This window comes from Symphalangus syndactylus, chromosome 11 (genome assembly GCF_028878055.3).
Source record: "Symphalangus syndactylus isolate Jambi chromosome 11, NHGRI_mSymSyn1-v2.1_pri, whole genome shotgun sequence".
Taxonomy (NCBI): Eukaryota; Metazoa; Chordata; class Mammalia; order Primates; family Hylobatidae; genus Symphalangus; species Symphalangus syndactylus.
In genome coordinates this window covers 113,422,351-113,444,688 of record NC_072433.2, presented here as the reverse complement: position 1 = coordinate 113,444,688, position 22,338 = coordinate 113,422,351, and the positions used below count along the sequence as shown (strand labels likewise).

Below are 22,338 nucleotides of genomic sequence, written 5' to 3'. Positions count from 1 at the left end.
AATTCTAGAATATAACATCAGAAAAACCTTTCTAGACATTGGCTTAGGCCAAGGCTTCATGACTAAGAACCCAAAAGCCAACGCAACAAAAACAAAGATAAATAGGTGGGACTTAGGTAAACTAAAAAGCTTCTGAAAAGCAGAAGAAATAATCAGCAGAGTAAACAGACAACCTACAGAGTGGGAGAAAATCTTCACAATCTATACATCTGACAAAGGACTGATATCCAGAATGCACAATGAAATCAATCAAATAAGCAAGAAAAAAACAATCCCATCAAAAAGTGGGCTAAGGACATGAATAGACATTTCTCAAAAGAAGATATATAAATGGTTAACAAAGATATGAAAAAATGCTCAGCATTACTAATGATCAGGGAAATGTGAATCAAAACCACAGTGTGATACCAGCTTACTCCTGCAAAAATGGCCATAATCAAAAAATCAAAAAATAATAGATGTTGGTGTGGATGTGGTGAAAAGGGAACACTTTTACACTGTTGGTGGGAATGTAAATCAGTACTACCACTATGGCAAACAGTGTGGAGATTCCTTAAAGAACTAAAAATAGATCTACCATTTGATCCAGCAGTCCCACTCCTGGGTATCTACCCAGAGGAAAAGAAGCCATTACATGAAAAAGATACTTGCACATACATTTTTATAGCAACACAATTCACAATTGCAAAAATATGAAACCAGCCCAAAAGCCCATCAATCAATGAGTGGATACAGAAAATGTAGTATATATATACCATGGGATACTACTCAGCCACAAAAAGGAATGAAATAATGGCATTTGCAGCAACCTGGATGGAATTGGAGACTATTATTCTAAGTGAAATAACTCGGAATGGAAAATCAAATATCGTATGTCCTCACTCATAAGTGGGAGCTAAGATATGAGGACACAAAGGCTTAAGAATGATACAATGGACTCTGGGGACTTGGGGGAAAGGGTGGGAGGGGGGTGAGGGATAAAGGACCACACATTGGGTACAGTGCACACTGCTTGGGTGATGTGTGCACCAAAATCTCAGAAATCACCACTAAGGAACTTATTATTGTAACCAAACACTACCTGTTTCCCAAAAACCTATTGAAATAAAAAAAGTGAGTCAAATATTACAGAATAGGTAATTGAATAGTGTGTATTTTTAAAAATAACAATTTTTGGTGGTCTGAAAAAATTGGCAAAGTAAAAACTACTCAAAACCATTTGTGTAAAATTAGTTTTCCTACCAATATTTTCAAACTTTCCAAAAATAAGGGGCTGATAACAGGCAGTCACAAGCCAACATGCATTCCTGTTGGGAGTTCATTCCCCTAGCTGGGAGTTCGTTCCCCTAGCTGGGAGAACCACATCCATTCCTTCACTCAGTACTGCAAAGTACACAGTGTATGAAGTTCTACAAATAGAAAAAGCAGATCTGTAGGAGACGACGGGCATAGAAGCGGTTATAATCAGAGGGCAGATCCAGGTTTTATGGGCCTGAAGCTTATACAATTTTAGAGTCTTCTTTAAGAAAAGTATGAACAAGGAATTAGGCATGAAAGTGATTATACATTTAAATGAGAAAAAATCAAATTATGAATTGGAAAGAGTTTACAGATTCCATAAACATCTCCAAATCCAGAAAAGTAATATAGTGCTCTTATGAATTAACTGTCTGACATATTCTATGATATTTTCTTATAATTTATAGCTGATACTCATTGATCTCTTCATATGGCAACAACTTCATAATATTTTCAGTAAAGAGAAGATGGTTTAGTTTTTTTCTCTAGAAAAAAATCTTACCTTTTTATTGATAGGTTAAAGATTTATTTCAAATTCAAACCCATTTTGATAATATGATGATAATCTACTATGTGACACGTACACAAATGCAGTGGGTGTTTTTAGTATTACTTTGTGTTTGTGCCTTATAAACACAAGAATTCTGATAAAGTCTATTATGCACAATTATCACCAAAAAAGAAAGAAAAAGGATAAGGTTGGTATAATTATATCAGCTGCATTATCGAGTATATAGTCCTAATAGGAGATAACTGTCTTGACTAGGCAATAAAGAGAATAGAATCTACCACTTTATATATTTATGTATCTTATGATTTATATATCTGATGATTGAAAAATTTTTCAGAAACTAGTTTCTGGCTCTGTCCATTTCAAACTTATTTTCTTTTCCACTACCCACACACTTCTGATGCATGGCACCATGTTCATATTATGATCCCATCTCTGGCTCTGCACCATGCCCCAGAGCAGGGTATATTGGCTTAGAGGGTGGTGGGAGTATTCCTGGAAGCCAGTCCAATACCATACAGCCAGTGATAACTTATGTGCACATAGAAATGAAGGCAAATCACACAAATAGATTCCACAAATACCAAACTAAATGTATCTCTGAACAACTTCCCCTTAGTTCAGAATGCCAAAAATGCCTTTGGCTACATATCTGACTGGAGGAAAAGTGTGAAAGAGGAAAAACAGGAGTGGAAAGAGACAGAAATTATAATTGCAGTTAAAATACTATCTGCAAATTTTTCAGGAACGTAGGACTATCTGCGCACCTTACTAGTGGCTCTCCCAGGGCCTTGGACAGTAGAAGCTGTCTTATGAGGGTAGAAGCTTAAGCTGCATTGGCTTTGTAATAAATACATCCTGACGGCAATACATTCTGATAAGTGGTTAATATAGGATATAGTGCCAACAATTAAAAGGTTGCTAGTTCTGAGGGATGAGAGTGGGGGTGTGGGTGGCACAGGGAAGTTACTCAGAGCTTAAACTAGACCTTCCAGGTGCATCTTGACAGGGCACAGGAATTTTTGAGGCCATCAAAGAGGACTTCCAGCATGTTCAACAGCCTGGCAACTAGATAGACCATGTGCATTTAGAAAATATTGAATGTGCGGAAGTATCTGGTGAAGTCTGGGAAAGAGACCAGAGGTCCTTTCGCTCCTTGCAATGACACTGCTGGCGAGTTTTATTCTTTCCTGCTGGGAAAATTCTAACTCTCCTAAGAGAGCCTAGTCCTCTGACTTAACCTTCTCATTTTAACTTCCATAGCCATGTCTCACTACATCCTGGTGCAATTTGTTCTTTCTCTGCCTCCTATCTTAGCCTGCCCCTCACTCTCCTCTGTGAAGCTCTGCAGAGTTCATAGGTCCTCCTGTCCTGACCTTGCCCATTTGCTGAAATACCTGCTCCACACCCAGAAAACGAATGCCATTCTATATCCCCTTAAAACAGTGCTGCTTCCTTTGAATCCTTCCATCTCATCCCTGCTCTTGAAGTAACCTCATTTTCCAGGACTTGGCCCCACTCCAGCCTCTACATAGCACTCTTGTGAACAGGTGCTGAGCCCATGGGCTTGACTAGTGAAAATGGGTCATGGCACAGTGTCTGCTGTGTTCCTGTTCATCTGGTGCCATAGAGTGCTCCTGTCCTTTTTGTAACAGCAGGAGAAGTGGGGTTGGCTAAGAAAAGACAAAACTCTTGAGAGAAGAGGGCAGAAGGAAAGTAGGGCAAACATTTTCTCTCCTACCCACTGGTGGCAGCCAGAATAGAGGAGAAGACACAGATGCATTGGAGCCACTAAGTGGAGGCATAATGAGTGTGACTGTGGGGTTGCCTTGGACACCAAGGTTATCGTTGACTGCAAGCCTGGAGTGGACCTCATCCCAGAACACAGAAGGACTTTGAGCACCCTCCTAACATTTCCGATTAGTTCTGCCTCATTTTTGTCCTCTTCAGTTCCCATGTTGGGCCTTGTTTGTACTCCCAAAGGCCATAGTGTCCTATTCTACACACTAACTCTACTGGGCAACTTTCACTTTTGCCTAATGGCTAATTTGCATAATAAATCTCCAAAAGCTTCTTGATCCAATAGAGGTTTTTGATATTTTAAATTACCGGAGTGATAATTTATGGAACTCTTAATTCACCAAAGCCTTTCCCAGTCAACTACCTATAGAGGTTACAGCAATTCATGTTTTTCCAAGTCTGCTTAATGTTCTGTATATTTTGAGAAATGATGATTTCTGCAAATTTTGAGTTTTGAGGTACTGTGCACATTATCAGTGTCAAAGATTTCCAAATGGGGATTAACCCAATGGAGGCTGGGAAAGCACTGAATAACTTTAACAACTTCTTGGGAAACTTTAACTAGAAGGAAACTTTTAATCTGAAAACAGCTGATAAATCCTGAAATATTAAAAGCATTCCCTTTAAAATCAGGAACAATACAAGGATGTCTAGAATTATTGCATCTACTCAACATTATGCTTGTGTTCCTTGCTTGTGTAATAAAGCAAAAGAAGATTTAAAGGAACGGCCAGGCGCGGTGTCTCATGCCTGTAATCTCAGCATTTTGGGAGGCCGAGAAGGGTGGATCACGAGGTCAGGAGATCGAGACCATCCTGGCTAACATGGTGAAACCCCGTCTCTATTAAAAATACAAAAAAATCAGCCGGGCTTGGTGGCGGGTGCCTGTAGTCCCAGCTACTAGGGAGGCTGAGGCAGGAGAATGGTGTGAACCTGGGAGGTGGAGCTTGCAGTGAGCAGAGATCGCGCCACTGCACTCCAGCCAGGGTGACAGAGCGAGACTCCGTCTCAAAAAAAAAAAAACCCAAAGAGTTGGAACCAACCCAAATGTCCAACAACGATAGACTGGATTAAGAAAATGTGGCACATGTACACCATGGAATACTATGCAGCCATAAAAAATGATGAGTTCGTGTCCTTTGTAGGGACATGGATGAAACTGGAAAACATCATTCTCAGTAAACTATCGCAAGGACAAAAAACCAAACACTGCATGTTCTCACTCATAGGTGGGAATTGAACAATGAGAACTCATGGACACAGGAAGGAGAACATCACACTCCGGGGACTGTTGTGGGGTGGGGGGAGGGGGAGGGACAGCATTAGGAGATACACCTAATGCTAAATGATGAGTTAATGGGTGCAGCAAACCAACATGGCACATGGATACATATGTAACAAACCTGCACATTGTGCACATGTACCCTAAAACCCTAAAGTATAATAATAAAAAAAATATATATAAAAAAAAAAACAACAAAAAAACCAAAAAGATTTCAAGGAGTAAATTTTGGAAAGGTAAAAATAAAATTTTTATTATATCAAATATTATTGTCTACAAAGAAAATCTCTTAAGAGTCTATGGATTTATTATTAAAAGTTTAGCAAGGATGTTGAACATAAGATCAATTTAGAAATCTAATTATATTTCTGTACATTGACAAAAGAAAATACAATGTAAAATATATTTACAATAACAACAAAGGTGTAAAATATCTAGGAATAAATCTAACGTGATGTGTAAGATCTTTATGCAGAATATTCTAAAACTTTATTGAAGGACATTAAAGAAAACCTAAATAAATGGAAAGCTATACCATGTTTGTGAATTGGTATATTTAACATCATTAAGATGTTGAAGTTTCTCAAGTTGAACAATGGGCTCAATGTAATTTCATTTTTAAAAGTTTTACTTGATAAGCTAATTCTAAAATTTAAGTGGAAGTACAAAGGTCAACGTAATGAAACACTTCTGAACTGGATAAGGAATCTTAGCAGATTTTTTATTATAAAGTGATGGTAATTAAGACAGTGATATATGACAGAGCTGGCATTACAGATTAGTGATGAAAGGACAGTCTATTCAATAAATAATGTGGGACAATTTATTATCTCTACAAATAATTTAGAATGATGCCCTAATTCACACCAGAAAAGGAAATACATTCCAAACACAGAAAGGAAAACACAGTTTGAAAGGAAAACACACTTTTAGCAGAAAATACATATGTTCTTATGACGTCAGGGTATGGAAGGATTTCTTAAGTCATAAACAAATCATAAAGAAAATAATAAACTAACAAATTAAAATAAGAACTCAGACACAGTAGAGAGTGTAAACAGACAAGTCATATGTTGGAATAAAATACTTGCAACACATAACAAAAGATCAGTGTCTGGAGTATTTTAAAAAACTATCTCAAAAGAAGAAAAAGATAGTGACCTCTTTCCTTCAAAAGGGATATAAATTCATAAGTAGGCATTTTATAGAAGAGAGAACAAAAAAAGACCACTAAACATGTTGAAAAGATGTTCCTCCTCTTAGTTTAACATATATTAAACCCACATTGAGTTACCATTTTACATCTTCCAGATTGAAAAAAGTAAAAAAAAATCAGACAATTCCAGTGTTGCTGAGGCAGCAGAATAACTGCTGGTGGTAGCGCAAATGACACAGAACTTTGGAACACAGAATGACATTAGCTAAAAAAGTTAATCATGTTCAGAATCTATGATGAGCATTTCCTCTAGGTATGTGTCTTAGAGACACCCTTCCACAGTGTACCAGGGGAAACAGGCAAGATGTAGTAGCATTGCTTGAATGGTCAGACAACTGGAAATAACTCACAAGTGGGCCAGAGTGCTCTTTTAAAGTGAACGTCACATTATGACACTCTTCTATTCTAAACCCTCAGTGGCTTCCTGTCACAATTAGAACAGAACTCTAACCCCCCTTATCATCTGTTTATCTCTCTGATTTCATGGGTGCCACTCTTCGCAGGTTTCCTCTAGACTTCTTCCCTATCTTCCCTACTGCAGGGCAATCACGCTCCTTCTCAGTCTTACGATGACTGGTTCTAAGTCAGCCTAAATATCACTTCCTTGAAGAGTCCTTTACTTACCACCCCATCTAAATTAGTTTTCACTCTCTTACTGTCTGCCTCACCTTTGTTTCCTATAAAACATATTAATTTTTGAATTGTGTATTTATGTATGCACATATGCATTCATTCATTTTTTGGCCTGTCTTAAACATTAAACTAATAATCTCCATGAGAGCAGGGACTAAGTCTATCTCACTCATGATTGTAACCTCTGTGCCTTGTACATAGCCTGGCATGTATGTACTCAATAAACTTTTGGCGAATTGAGTGATTGAATAAAAACACTGTGTAAATTGTATCTGTGCCTATTTGAAGTGGCTTGTTGATCTGCAAGTACATTTTATTAGCTCTAGTTCATTGAAAGGATAATGTGATACTAAAATAGCCGCATAAATTCTCAATACTTATTTAGAAGGTAAAGGAAAGTGTTTACCTGGTCTTATTTTTTATCTCAAAGATTGAACCAATGTGTGCCTCATGCTTCCACAAATTATTTTCAATGATTTTCTACACAATACATTAAATACATCTTTCAACTAGACTAAAAGTCCTTCAATGCCTGACCTATTTAGAGATATGTTAAATTTTTTTAGGTTGGTTCTAATACACATTTAAAAAAACCACTTATAGATGCTAACATAGAAACTTGATATTGAATCCTCAAATATGCAGGTGACATAGGCTGGAGTTTTTTTGCAAGAGGCTTGAATTTAAGTTGATGTGGGTTTTATTTTACTTTTATCCTATTTATCTATAATTATGAAAACATTTATTTTATTTCAATTATAATTTATGTATTTTGTATTTGTTTTAATATTTATTTGTTTGTTGATACATTTTGATTTAATTTAATTTTTTTCCTGGTTGGAGCTTGAGCTCCAAAGAAGAATTTGCCTGACAGCCTGACAGTGTCTTAAATAGACTTTCCACAGACAAAGCGATTCAAGAGGCCCTTGAAGCTCAGCAAAATATGGAAATACGCATGAGTTTTACATTTCATTTTATTTTTATTTTTCTCTTTGTTTGCCTAAGTTTCACATTTTAAATCACAGAATTATACCCTTGCTCAACTAGTAATGCAAGTAAGATAGGTTCATTTTAATAATGGATAGAAAAATTAAGTAACTTGAAAAAGATATATTATGAAACAATTTGCACACATTCACTTTTTTGGTCTCTAAAACTTCTTTTTAAAAGTATTTAATTTATTTTCATAACCTGGCATTCTGATATGTGAATGCAATTAAATAAAATAGAATTTCTTTGTTTTCTATTAAATTTTTGAAAGCTATAATTTAAAGTACTTTTTGTATAAATGATTTAAAACAATTTAAAAAAGAAAACAATGATCATATTTAACTCTTGAATTTCTGGATATGGTGCTGTCAAAAAGTAAAGTTTGGGTGTGGGGGTTATTCTGAGACGTTTACATGAATGCTACGTTAAAGTTTACATGGAAGTTGGATGAAAAACTTGCTTTTGAATATGTGATTTCCACTTATACTAAATTTCTACATTCTATAAATTGCTAGATAAATATAATGAGACAAAATGAATAAAGAATTTGAAAAATAAATTTTCACGAAAAATATGTAATTATTAGAGTGCTGTTGATGTGGATATTAATGTGCTGATTCGGATACTGATGTGTTTATAGCTAAAATGAATATGTTCTGAAATTGGCCAAAACTGCTATAAATCACTATGCAGTAAATACTTGAACCAGAGCACAGTTGGTACTATTTTAAATTTAAATTGGAAAGGCAAAAAGAAGGCAATTATCTTAATATTTTAATAATTGTTATTTTAATAATAGTTCATGTAATTTTGATACCAAAGTTGATTTGGGGTTCAACGATTTGTTTTCACTTCTTATGAACCTGAGAGTAAGTCAAGAATTGAGAAATTGCATAGTGACCAGTTATCCAGTACTAAGAAAGTACTAAAGAAGGCACTAAAAATTATTTTTCCTTAATAGTAGTAATAGTTCTATTTGCTCAGAAGAGCACATCCCTTAATATATACCCCCTTTGAATCCACTAGTCAGGATGCCTAGGCTGCACCTTCTCTTCCCATGGCTGATCCCTACCTCCGGGAATGAAAAAGGAGCTCTCCAAGCATCACCAGTTGGGTAGCTGAGGCCACCAGGGGGATAGACGTGGATGGCCAGGCCCAGGCTGTACCCACCTGAGGAACACCGAGCTGGGGCTGTCTGTGGAGCTGCGTGAGGCCTCCACGCTGGCCTTCCTTGGGCTGCCCGGAGTCTCAAACCGGAACACTGTGTCACTAGAAGGCAGCCTTTTCTTCACCATTGTGCGCTTATTGATCCGCAAGTCAGGGAACAACCTTAAAAGTTCATTTCTGAGTCTCCCAAATAATATGAAAATCTCTGCGTTTCAGCTTTGTACAGTCCTTGTGTTGCAGGAAGCTCTTTCTTCATGTGACTCAATCTAGCTGAGGCTATTTTTTTAAAAGTCAGTTAATGATTAATATATCAGTGTGACACAGGGTGGTTTTCATCCTATCTATATTTGCTGTAAAGAAATAAATGTGTTTGGGAAATTCAACTTTTAGTTCACTAAGATGAACACCACTAAATCTGAATTTAGTCAGAAAAGCATGGAAAAGTAAACACCTAAACAAAACAAAACAATGAGGTGCAGAGACTGGCAGCATCTAAACATTAAAAGCAGGATGCTTTTTCTAACCACCTGAGCCTGACCAACAGGGTGAGCAATGTGGATGTGCTTTATGCCTGTACTAATGCAGGAAATGACTAGGACACCGTGTGTGTTGCAGCCAATGTTTGGCAGATGCACAGCAGTTTTAAGGCTGCATTCCTTGGTCCTTGGGACCTGAAGAGTTCTGGAGTTCTTATGGAAGTGATATACACAAAGTCAAGGGAGTCTCAATATTCAGGTTGCATATTTTGCTGGGTTACAGGAGGCCGTGACTTGTACCCAAACAATAACAACAAATACAAACAAACAAACAGTAGGAGGCGAGAGTTCGAATGTGTCTCTTGCTTGCTGACTGGGCAACTGCAGGTGATCCGAATTCTGCTCTGTTTGATATGTTATGCTGATTTCACAGGATTAGAATGAAATACATAGGAGAATATGCAATAGGGATTTGCAATTATGTGTCATTATTGTTACCTAGATATGCATTTTACTAACAAATAAGTTCAGAAAATGAGTTTCTTCATGCGACAAATGTTCATGCACAAGGAAAACATCAGTGTCCCTCCCCCCTCGTTACTAGCACCAGTGAAGGACTTGTTCCACAGTAGCTATGCTCTCTCTCCTTGTTCCCCTTGTGATTATTCGGTGACATTGCAGAACGGCTGGCTTAAGAGAAGTACACAGTTTCTGATTGTGGAAGAGAGCAAAGTTTCCTGGGAAATCAAAGCAAACCTTTAGCCTTGGCCTCATTAGCATTTTGCTCTAACCAACTGCTAACCTGGCAGGGACAGGTCTGTGCTGCTCTATGTGCTGTACTGACTCTAAGAACACTTTTGAAGTGAGTCTTTCAGTGATATTACATTATTTTGGACAATATTTTCCTGCTGAGTTTTCTTGGTTTTAACACTGAATGCCCTAAATTCTAGGAACTCTTTAGTGCTGGGCAAACTGGGGCGGGTGGTCACCTTAGTACTGCTGAGCGCCCTCATACTACGGTTCTGATGGTGCACCGCCCCCAGCTTTCCTCCCTGTCCTTCCTTGACAGAGCACGGTCTATATTTCTCTTTCCTCTCTTATCTCTGTGCTGAAATTGTGTTGAAATGTTGGAGACATTAAATAAGCTGTTATATTAAATTGCTGAATTAAACCAGTCACCATGCCTCACACAATAGCAACAACCTGCATGGGAGTTTCTGCTTCTTGTAAACAAAAAACAACTCTTACTGGCACAGATGTTAATGGCCAATGAAATGTAGTCTGTTACTGTCTGTCTCATGCAGGTTTGGATTAAACAGGGATAATTCTTAACTTAGAACAAAATGTCTCTAAAGGAGGAAATTCCAGTGTCAGTGAATAGTCTTTGAACTTATTTTTCAAAATAAGCTTTCCTTGTACTCACTCAATCAACTGATATGTATTTATTAGCAAAGCTCTTTGCTACCTGCAGCGAGTGATAAAAAAATTTTTAAAAATGGGTCCTTGCTTCAACAATGAAGCTAGGAAAAAACAATCTACATAACTGAAAAGTTAATTAAAAATAAAAGCGATAGAAAGGCAGTGAATTAGGCTAATATTTGTTGAGTCTCTGTACTAGCTAATATCTTTTGAGTCAATATAGCATCTCTACTAGATAATTTCATATATAACATCTCATTTAATCGTTGCCCAAATTACATTTTTATAGATTCAAAAAACTATATCTTTAAAAGGTTAAACCACTTGGCCATAATTAAATAGTAAGCATATGGTCATGCTGGAATTCATTCATTCATTCATTCATTCAACAAGTATTTATTGAGCATTTACAGTTAAAAGGAGGCAAATCAATTGAGACTGGTATGACTTACAAAAGTCTAATGGAAAATGTGGGATTTGAGGTTCAATGTGGGGGCTTGGGAAAGGCAGAAAGGGAAAGGAGTAGTGCTCATGAACAAATAAATGGGAATGGACCAGGTACGTGTGTGAGAGTGGAGAGTGGAGAGTTTGTGTTGGTGAAGTAGAGGAATAGTGAACATTTATCCGGAGGCTGAATTATGAAGGATCCTTGATGCCAGTGTGGTTAGTTCAAACTTTATCCTGTAGGTGATGGAAATAAAATGATGAAAAGTGAGCTCAGTGGCCATGTGCACGATGCTTTGGAAGCAGAATGAGATGAGTTGGTCCCATTACTGCAGTCAGCCGGGTGATATGGTTATTTCAGTTACGCAGCAATTTACTAGCCTATGGGAAGCATACTGAAGTAGTTAAACAGTATTGGCTGAACTCTTATGTAAGATGTTGAGTTGATCCTTATAAGAAATTGTGTCAAAGGTGAGATTTTCTGAAAGTCTAGAGCACGGGTCACAAACTCAAAGGCCTTTAGGAACCAGAAAGGTAAGTAAAACCCTGGGGTAGGGACAGAAGCCAGCAGAGAGTGGCAAACAAAGGAATGCTTATGCCTCCCTCAGGGCATTCCAGTTTTAAACAAAACAGATTCTCGTGGGAGGAGGCATCCTAAACCTGTCTGAGGGCTGAAGCCTGCTGGGGCTTGCCTGGTGAATTTCACTTCTTGCTATGAGCTGCCTGTGATAAAGCTGACAAAATGTGCACGTAGTTATAGCTGGACTTTATGTTTAAACAGGAATAAGGTTTTGATAGTACATGATCATTGAAAGAAAATGTGAATTCTGACAGCTTTATTTTCAAGATTAATGGCAGTTGACTGCTGTGCAGCCATCCACAGCCACTGCCTGAGCCCTTTGACTGTTTAGACATGGCCTCTGCCCAAGCCCTCCTAGCCTGTGCCACAGCTTTCATTTGTGTGTGTGCAAATTAAAACAAAGACCAGGTGGTCGAAGATAAACAACTGGAGTAGGACGTTTATGTAAATATAACTATAAAAGGAACATGCACAGTGGCCAAAATGAATAATATATGATAATAAATAAAATACAGCTAAAATAAAAATCATAGAGACTCTTTTATATCTTTCCATGGGAATTGAGAAATAATGTTGAAAGTCTTCTCGGCCGGGCACAGTGGCTCACGCCTGTAATCCCAGAACTTTGGGAGGCTGACGCGGGCAGATCACGAGGTCAAGAGATCGAGACCATCTTGGCTAACACAGTGAAACCCTATCTCTACTAAAAATACAAAAAATTAGCCGGTCGTGGTGGTGGGCGCCTGTAGTCCCAGCTACTCGGGAGGCTGAGGCAGGAGAATGGCGTGAACCAGTGAGGTGGAGCTTGCAGTGAGCCGAGATGGCGCCACTGCACTCTAGCCTGGGTGACAGAGTGAGAATCCAAATCAAAAAAAAAAAAAAAAAAAAGAAAATCTTCTCAAGCTCTAGTTTTCTTTGCTTAAGCCCTACAAATTAAAGTTTGGCCATAAGAATTTTTTCTTTCTTCAATGAAACAACGTCCATAATTCAAAGAATATAGTCCTGTGCAATGATGATGATAATCTTTGGTTATTATATCCAAGCATTCTGGATTCCATAAATAAGAAACTAATATGCCTACTGATGCTAGGCTCAATGGACAGGAGGTGGGGAATTCATGCCTGTATATTCCCTTTTTCCTCCTCTCCCTCCTTTTCCTCTACTTCCTCCTCCTCCTCCTCCTCCTCCAGTTTTTACAGGTGTAGGATTTGGATATTGAGACATAAGATCAAACCAGAACCACCAGATTAACAGAGCTTCAAAATGGAGTTTTCCAGAGCCATGGAATATAAATTTACACGTAGAAATAAACGAGATTTTCTCTACAAATAAGCAAAGTTAGAAATATTTTTGCCTTAAGATGTATTTGATAAATTATGCTGTGTTTAGGCTATTATTAATACAATTAGCTTGTATACTCTAAGCACATAGTACTGTGATTTGGATAAAAAAAGCCTTGGTCTAGGCCGGGTGCAGTGCCTCATGCCTGTAATCCTAGCACTTTGTGAGGTCGAAGCGCCTGGATCACCTGAGGTAAGGAGTTTGAGACCAGCCTGGACAACATGGTGACACCCCGTCTCTAAAAAAATTCAAAAATTAGCCAGGTGTGGTGGTGCGTGGCCTGTAATCCCAGCTACTCTGGAGGCTGAGGCATGAGAATCACTTGGACCAGGGAGGTGGAGGTTTTTGTGAGCCGAGATCGTGCCACTGCACTCCAGCTTGGGTGACAGAGCAAGACTCCGTCTCAAAAAGAAAAAAAAAAAGCCTTGGTCTGGTAAAATCACCTTGAATTTCAGATGTCACCATATTTCCATACATGGAATAACCATGTATGGAAAACCAGTGTGTGGGTGTAAAGTAAATATATCCACATTCCTGGGGTTGGCTGTTTGATTTCATGGTTTAGAGTGTTAGTTTAGGGGTCAGGTTGCCTGGAAAAGGGTGGCTTGATTATTTCATTGCTGTGTTACCTTAGAAAGGGACTTAACTACTCTGAGCTTTTTTAAAAATGGGAATAACAATAATATCTATCTCAAAAAATTGTTTGGAGGACTTGATATAATATGTGTAAACTTCAAGTATGAAGCCTGTACATAGTAAGCATTCAGAAAGTACTACTGATGGTAATGACAATGAATATTATGATCTTTGAGCTGGTCATACTTTCACTCATGTTGAGTGGAGTCATACGATATAAGTGAAAGATATGATTTGCTTTTCTCAATGGGACAACAGCTGTGTGTTTGCACGTGGTTTGTGGAAGACCTAATCCTAGAGGGAGGGCAAGCGTTGACAGTCTGGGCCCATGGAGTGTTGACACTGGTGATAATGACCCTGCCAAGCAGCTTGGAATATTCCGGTCTAATTCATGGGCTAAAGCCTATCTTAAGTCCCTTCCTCTCTCCTTCAAACTTCTTTATTCTATGGTTTTTATGATAAAGAGGGGAGGAGTTGATTTCTCTCCCAAAGTTGTGAACCCTTTGAGAGGATGCAGAGAAAGGATATATGTTATCCCCTTGTCAGAAAACTATTACCATCTGCCGTAGTTCATGACTTTAGAGGGAGTTTGCCCCCAGAAGATTAGAAAATTGATCTTGCAGCTTCAGTAAACATGTAAGTAAACACGGCAAGATTGGACTTAAGATAATCTTTCTTTTTTTGTGTGCATTTGGGGCTTTAAGATATAAAGGTAAGAAATTTGAAAACCCAAGTTCCTATCCTAGTTTAGCTACCAGCTTGGGTAAGTCTTTTTAGTGCTTTTAACTATATTTGCTTAAATTTATAAAATGATTTGAGATAGTTGATTTTAAAAATTTTGTTTGCAGAACTTTCTGTTGATTGATATGTTTATTATTTAAACAATGATGCATTGGTAAACCAGTTTTTCAGGAAAAAAAAAAAAAAAAAAGCTCTGATTTGTAGCACTGGCCAATTTCCACAGTGTAAATACTCCCACCACAGCTGGTTTCAAGCTGCTGACATGATAAACTGAACGTGACTTTGGGAATTGAGCCTGTAATGAGCTGACAGTTGAGCAAGCATGAGCTGACTCCCTTACACTGCTGTGAACATTTAAACATTCACATTTGGGTGTTTGATAAAACATATACATTTGACCTCAGAGTTGCCAGATTTTAAAAAGCAGCATTTTTGATTTCAATAGCATTATTATCTGTCAAATTGCATAGTGGTTATTGCATATTCTGCCTTTGTTTGATTTTATGCAAATTGATAATTATTTTCAGAGAAATACTTCTGAAGATAGTATGATTATTAGTGTCCCCCATAAGGTTATTTTTTGTATTAATTTTACTGGCCTAAGGGATACATAACATAGATTTACTATTTTAATCATTTTAAAGTGTATAGTTCAGTGGCATGAACTACATTCACAACTTTGTGCCACTAAGGTTTTTAAAATATACTGCTTTTTTAGTTTACAAAACAAAATGTATACTCATTACAAACATTTTGAAAATAAACAAAATATAAAGAAGAAAAATATCATCTGTAATCCTCAGCTACCAGAGATAATCACAATGAACACTTTATCATCATCAAAATATGTTTTACTCTAAAGGATTATCAAAATCATTTGGTAATTCTGAAAGTATATCCAATATTCACTAAATACAGTCATTATTTTCAAGAGGCCTTACCCTTCAAAGTGAGAAACAGATACATCTTCTCTGTTCTCTCCCACAGCTGGAGTACCAGGGGCCAGAGTAGTGGAAACAGAATCAAAGACATGTTTGGAGAATTCTGTGAAACAGATCTCAGAAAGATTTGTTTGGGAATGAACATACCACTGACCAAGATGTTTTCGAGATTAGTCTAGAAACTAGATAATAGAGGATATAGAGGATGAGATTTTAGAGCCAATAGGAACCTTAGAATGCATGTACTTAAAATACTTCCTGTTATAGATCTATCACTAATGGGGGATAGGTCACTTGAATAGTTGGTGGCAGAGCTAGGGCTGCCTCCTGATTCATGTTCCACTCCTGACCTGGTAATCTATATCCTCTTCACATCATGCTGCTTTGTAGAATTCCTCCTCTTGAGAGAATGAAAACGTACCAGCAACAGCCCATCTGTGTTAAATATTGTCTTTGTACAGGACAAGAGAGGGAAGCGATCCTACAACCTACACTTTCATTTTCCACTGCTATTGTGTGAAGTAATTACATAGATATTTACTCTGAGGCATTAGCTGTGTTAGGTTCCATCATTAATTATAATATTTCAAAATTTCCACAATTTTCTGAATTTCAGGAATTTCCTCCCCATAGTTTACAATTAGATCCAGACTCAGTACATACTTTGTTTAAAAAATGCAGACTCTTTCTGTTTGTATTCTTACTGTGCTACTTAATAGCTGGGGAATTTGAAAATCTCTATATTTTAGTTTCCTAATCTGTAAAATGGGAATAATAGTACCTACCAAATAGGTTTGTTAAGAAAGTACATTAGCTAGTATTTGTAAAGACTTTAAATATTGCCTTGAACATAATAAGGATTTAGCAAATTTTATATTTATTTTGACCAATATTTATAATAAAATCATAAGGTCTTATTTAAAGTAACTATCGTTTTAGAGTTTTTTTTAAAGTCTTATTAAGATATAATTTACATAATACAAAGTTCACTTGTTCAAAGTGTATAATTCAGTGGCTTTAGTACATTTACAGAATTGTGCAACAATCACCACCATCTAATTTTAGAACATTTTCATCACTTAAAAGAAACCTTGTACCCAAGAGCAGTCCCTCCCCATCCTCCCTATTTTCCTCTTCCACTCTGCTCTAAGCAACCGTGAACCTACTAATTTACTTTCTCTCTTTAGAGATGAGACATTCATATCTCATCTGTATATATAGAAAAAGTACCTATTCTGGACATTTCATATATAGATGGGATCATACTATCTGTGATCTTCTGTGACTGTCTTCTTTCACCTACGATGTTTTCAAAGTTCATCTCATTTTGTGACCAAAAATATTCTATTGTATGGATATACCACATTGTATTTATCCATTATTTAGTTGATGGAGACTTGGATTGTTTCTACTTTTTGGCTATTAAAAATAATGCTATTATGGATATTTGTGTACAAGTTTTTATGCAAACACATGTTTTCAATTCTCTTGATTATATACCTAGGAATGAAATTGCTATATTTAACTTTTTGAGGAACTGACAAACTTTTTCCCAAAATGGTCATAACATTTTACATTTCTGACCAGCAGTGGATGAGAGTTCCAGTTTCTCCACATGCTTGCCAACACTTCTTTTTTTTTTGTTTTTGATATAGCCATTCGAGTGGGTATGAAGTGGTGTCGCATTGTGGTCTTGATTTGCATTTTCCTAATGACTAATGATGCTGAGCATATTTGCATGTCCTTATTGGCGATTTGTGTATTCTCTTTGGAGAAAAATCCATTCAAATCCTTTGCCCTGTTTTAAAATTGGGTTATTTGTCTTTTTATTATTGACTTGTATGCTTTATATATTGTGGCTACAAGTTCCTTAAAATATATGATTTGTAAATATTTTCTATCATTTCATAGGATGTCTCTGCACTTTCTTCATGGTGTCCTTTGAAGCACCAAAGAAAGTTTTCCATTTTGGTAGAGTCCAATTTATCAATTTTCTCTTTTATCACTTGCGATTTTGGTGTTGGGCCTAAGAAATAATTGCCCAACCCAAGGATTATTTACTCATATGTTTATTAAGATTTTTATAGTTTTAGCTCTTATATAAGGTCTGTGATCTACTTTGAGTTAATATTTGTGTATGTTGTAAGGTACAGGTCCAACTTCATTCTTTAGAATATTGTCCTGGCACTATTGCTGAAAAGGCTATACTTTTCCCATTGGATTATCTTGCCCATTTTGTTGAAAATTAATTAACCATAAATGTTAGTGTTTATTTCTTGGTAACTATTTTAAACAATATACATAGAAACATATTCAGAATTAATGAATTTGATTATCTCTGTTCCTTTTGAAGATCTTGTGTTTTTATTCTTTTTCATGTATGTCTACATAAGTCCAAGGCCAGGACTTTTGGTACTTTTCCTTAATTCTTCCTGATAATCCTGAAATCATAATTTTCTAGGTAGTTATTTACTTCACCTGTTTGTAATAATGGCAATAACAAAGAACACTAATAATGGTGATTGTCAACAAAATCTTAAGGCATTTTAGAAAGCATGAGATTAAAGACAGGTAAAGTGAAAGGCTCATATACATGCAATTTATAGCTGAAGAAATGCATGTGGCTAATAACAAATGAAAAAATATTCTCTACTAATAATAAAAAACAAAGGAGGAGACCCAACTGGGTAACAAACTGGAAAGGAGTTTTTGAAAGGTCACCACATTTGGGATGATGGTGGTAGGCTTAACATGCTTGTGTGCAATGCTGGGAATGCTTCTGGGAGGTAGGCATTACACTGATTTTGCAGAGGAAGAACTGAGGCTCAGAGTGCCGATTGAACTGGTCTCATGTCCCACAGTTTGTGACACTCAAACACAGATATAGAGGCTTACCAACTCCTCCACAGCCACAATGAGCAATTAACCCAGACAGGAAAGACATCATTTTGAGATTTTTGGTAAATTACAGTTAGAATGGGACCTCTGCCCAAAGCACCTGTGAAAACACTATAGCGTGAGGTAGGGTTTGGTGACTGGGCTGGGCCATCATGAGAACTGCAGAGCCCTGGGCAGTTTATCTGAGATACTGTGTTTCAGTGTTTCTTGTTAGATTTTCAGAAATGGAAGACGAGGAGCAGAGGGAATTTATTCATTGTGTAATTTCTATATGCCTGGCATTTTACATATAGAAACTTACTCAATCCTCTTAGTAATGCTAGGAAACAGATTTTTTTTTTTTTTTTTACCATTTTGGAAATAAGAAAACTGAAACTCAAGAGAAACTGTCTCTTTTCATAGTCGACACATTCAGTTAAATGGCAGCAGAGTTGGGATTCAAAGGCAGGTTTGTAGACTCCAAAGCCCAGTTTGAAAGGAAACTAGAGATCCTAATCTTCCCACCCATTTATATTTTATGTTATGTTTTCAGTTCCCATCATGCCTCACAGACAGTGTTTGTCTTCACAGTGTTTGTGTGTACCCTTCACGTGTCTTTCTGAAGACATTCTATTTATTGCCCTAGCTCTGGGCTTAGCCTAACAACCCTCCAATACAATTATTTATTCTTTGAAGATAGGATTACTTGAGGGATTTTAAAGCAATTATAGTCAGAATAATAGAGGAATTTTTAAACAAATTAAATATCTCTACATATACTTGTTACTCTGCTAGCAGTTGTACAAAATTTAAAGTAAAAAACAAAGCAAAACCTAAAAAACCAAAAACCTAACCCATAGTGCCTGCTTACAAGGAACTCATAAAACCTAACCCGAACCCAAACCTACCTTTCTAGATTAAAAGGAACCTAAAACCAAAATGTAGACAGTTGACATGGCAAGTGTGACTTCATGCAAATATCTTATAATCCTAGTTTTCCTGAGCTGAAATGGCAAATACTGAGTTCTCCTGAACACATTGAGTCTTAGATTGCAACTGTATCTTTCAAGCCACTCCTAGCATTGCTCACTGCTGTCTCCACTTGAATTCCCCTTTCAGCTTGAGTGACATGACAAATCTCAAACTTCCAGTTTTATGCAATACACCTATAAGAAAAATGTACTTGTATCAGAGGTTTCTGAGGACATTACAGTATGTGGGATAATTCTTGCTTTTGCTCAAGACCCTGATGATAAACAAGGAAAATTCCCCCAGCGGGCAATCAAAGACATTCTCCATGTGGAGACACTCTGTCCTTAAGATACCAAAAAGGCCTTTTAAACCACAGAAGCCACACTCCACTCCCAAATGGCTTTTCCAGGTCTGAGACCTGTCACTTACAGTTCCAGGTCTGGACCCATTGGCTTCACTTCTCTCCCGTGGAACATACTCTTCCAGGGCATGAGCTGTGGTTGGAATGTTTGCTGAATGCTCCTTTTTGCTTGTAGGACTTGCTGTCTCCTTGTCATCTTCTAGAGGCCAGGTGATCTTCAAGAAACTCTGGGGAATGTCAGGAAGGAACTTTGTATTTACACCAGATCTGCCCAACCACAGCTCTTTGAGCCAGTTGGCCTGCTCTTCACTCACAAGTGCTATCTTAGAAGTTTTCTCTTTCAGAGTCTGCTCAGAGGGATGGGACCAGCCGCACTTGAAACCCACATGCGTGAGAAAGCAAATGACCACAGAAACATTCAATGTGACCTTTAAGATAATGTTACGTCTTTGCCTTAAGAGCTTCATCTTATCTTGATGTTGACTTGGAGTCACATCACTGACCCTTTACTCATGATGACGTATGTCTTTCCCCAATCCTGATGCCTTTCTTCACTTTAGAAGACAGTGATTGTCTGTTACCTCAAAGACTCCACCGTAGTTCACCCCAAATGGTCCTCAGTTGTCCTACAAGTTCATGACTATTCATTACATAAATTAAACAAACCTAACACAACTTTGATATTCACTATTGAATGGCATGATCAATGTCTTATCACCCATGTCTCATATGTGCATCCTGTAATCAGAATATATTTCTCTTTAGAATATGTTTTGTGTCACACTCATCACGATTCTTTTCTCACTGTGGTGACTCAATGAATATTTACTGATGATAAACCTGTCATGCTGGAAAGCAAATTCACAGAGAAGCTGAACTTTCTCAAACTTCCTTCTTTTTAGCTGTTCTACCATGTTACTAATACAGACAGTAAAGTTGCTCATTAATTAGAAGAACAATGAAATGGCATTAAAGTTTTTCTTTCTTTTTTTTCACTCCGTATCAAACAAAAATCGGATTGGCTGAACTCAAATAATTAAATAGTTTTAGGTACTTAATTCACTTTAATCTAAGACCATTGCAAAACAAAGCGTACATTTGGAGATGATTTACTTGCATAGGATATACTAAGATAAAGAAACCTTTAAATGAGAAAGAAGAGTACAATTTGCTTGAGTTCAAAACTAGGTAATAGAACAATAGAGATCTATGCAAGAGATTATTTAGAATGCAAACAACTTATATTCTGTATCCTTTCCTTCCTTTTTTTTTTCTTTGAGACAGAGTCCTGTTCTGTCACCTAGCTGGAGTGCAGTGGCACAATCTCGGCTCACTGCAACCTCTGCCTCAGCCTCCCGAGTAGCTGAAATTACAGGCATGGACCACCACACCTGGCTAATTTTTGTATTTTTAGTAGAGATGGGGTTTGGCCATGTTGGCCAGGCTGGTCTCGAACTCCTGACCTCAAGAAATCCGCCCACCTCAGCCTCCCAAAGTACTGGGATTACAGGTGTGAACCACTGTGCCCAGCCCCTTTCCTATCCTTTCAATTAAAATTTGCCCTCAGGTTGTGGTAGATTGAATGCATTGATAATCCCAGCTACATTAATGGCCTCTATATAGCCATAGCCTTTGCCTTATAGCTTTGTAATTTCTGCTTACTCTAACTTGGGCTGGTCTTGTTACTTGCTTTGGCTAATAAAATGTGGCAGAAGTGATGCTGTGACAGTTCTGAGTCTAGACCTCAAGAAGCTTCGTGGGTTTCTGCTCCTTCCCTGTGGTCACTATGACTACACGACTGAATTAGAGGCATCCTCCACATGAGACCACATGGCACAGACCTGAGTCATTCCGGCTGTCGTAGACCACCCAGCTACCCAGTGACCTGCCACGTCCCCACAGACACAGTAGTGGCCCCAGCCAAAATCTAACTCATCTAGATCAGCAGAACTACCTGAACACCTGTAGACTCATAAAAAATAATAAATAATTTTTCAAACTGAGGTTTTGAGATGGATTTCTACACAGCAATAGCTAACTGCTTCAGATCCTATATTCATATCACTAATGCAGTAACATGATAATAGCTCCAGGGGCAATTACATTTTAACTGTTGCCAACCACTTGAGCTAAATGAGGGTAATTTTGAGAGGGTCTTCAGGTTCAGCAGGTCAGCAGGAGGAACATAGGCAATACAGTGGATCTTCCTGGGATCAAAGCCTGATATGCTTTAGAGGTCTGCTATCATGAGAATGGGAAAGGTAGCTCTAGGGTAGGGTAGATGACATCTATTAAAGATCTAAAAATTGTATTCGTTAGTCCTACAAACTGTTGCCACTACAATCCCACTTCACCTCCCACTTCCCCTTCCGTACTTCCACTTCCCTCCGTGGTCACCAGGCAAAGTTTAGAATAGTACTCACCACTCAACTCTTCTCAGGTCTATGGGAAGCCCTTCTCACCATTTTAATGGCTGCACTCCAGGTTTTTTCATTGAAGGGGTAATACACCTTTAATGTGAGACAAACCTGGCTTCCAATCTTGCCTTTTGCCTAACATGTTAAGGGCCCTTGGACATGATAAGGGTTTAGTGCCTGTGTAATCCAGTTTTCTTCTCTGCGAATTGGTGATGAGAAAAGGCACTTGGCAAAG

At 37.6% G+C, this 22,338-nt stretch overlaps 1 protein-coding gene across 7 annotated transcripts in view; it reads right to left on the bottom strand.

Moving 5' to 3' along the window:
- GRAMD2B (GRAM domain containing 2B) overlaps positions 1-20,094 on the bottom strand; it is a 137,934-nt gene extending 117,840 nt beyond the window's left edge. For 2 of the 7 annotated variants that reach the window (XM_055299136.2, XM_063612980.1), the window contains exon 1: positions 19,755-19,947. In XM_055299136.2, coding sequence (XP_055155111.1) covers positions 19,755-19,882 — 128 coding nt within the window. In that variant the 5' untranslated portion in view covers positions 19,883-19,947. Of the gene's footprint in view, positions 1-8,901; positions 9,042-19,754 lie in introns of those variants that run through there. The other 5 variants (XM_055299137.2, XM_063612978.1, XM_063612973.1 and 2 more) reach the window with 5 other exon arrangements.
- Between the last annotated feature and the right edge of the window lie 2,244 nt (positions 20,095-22,338).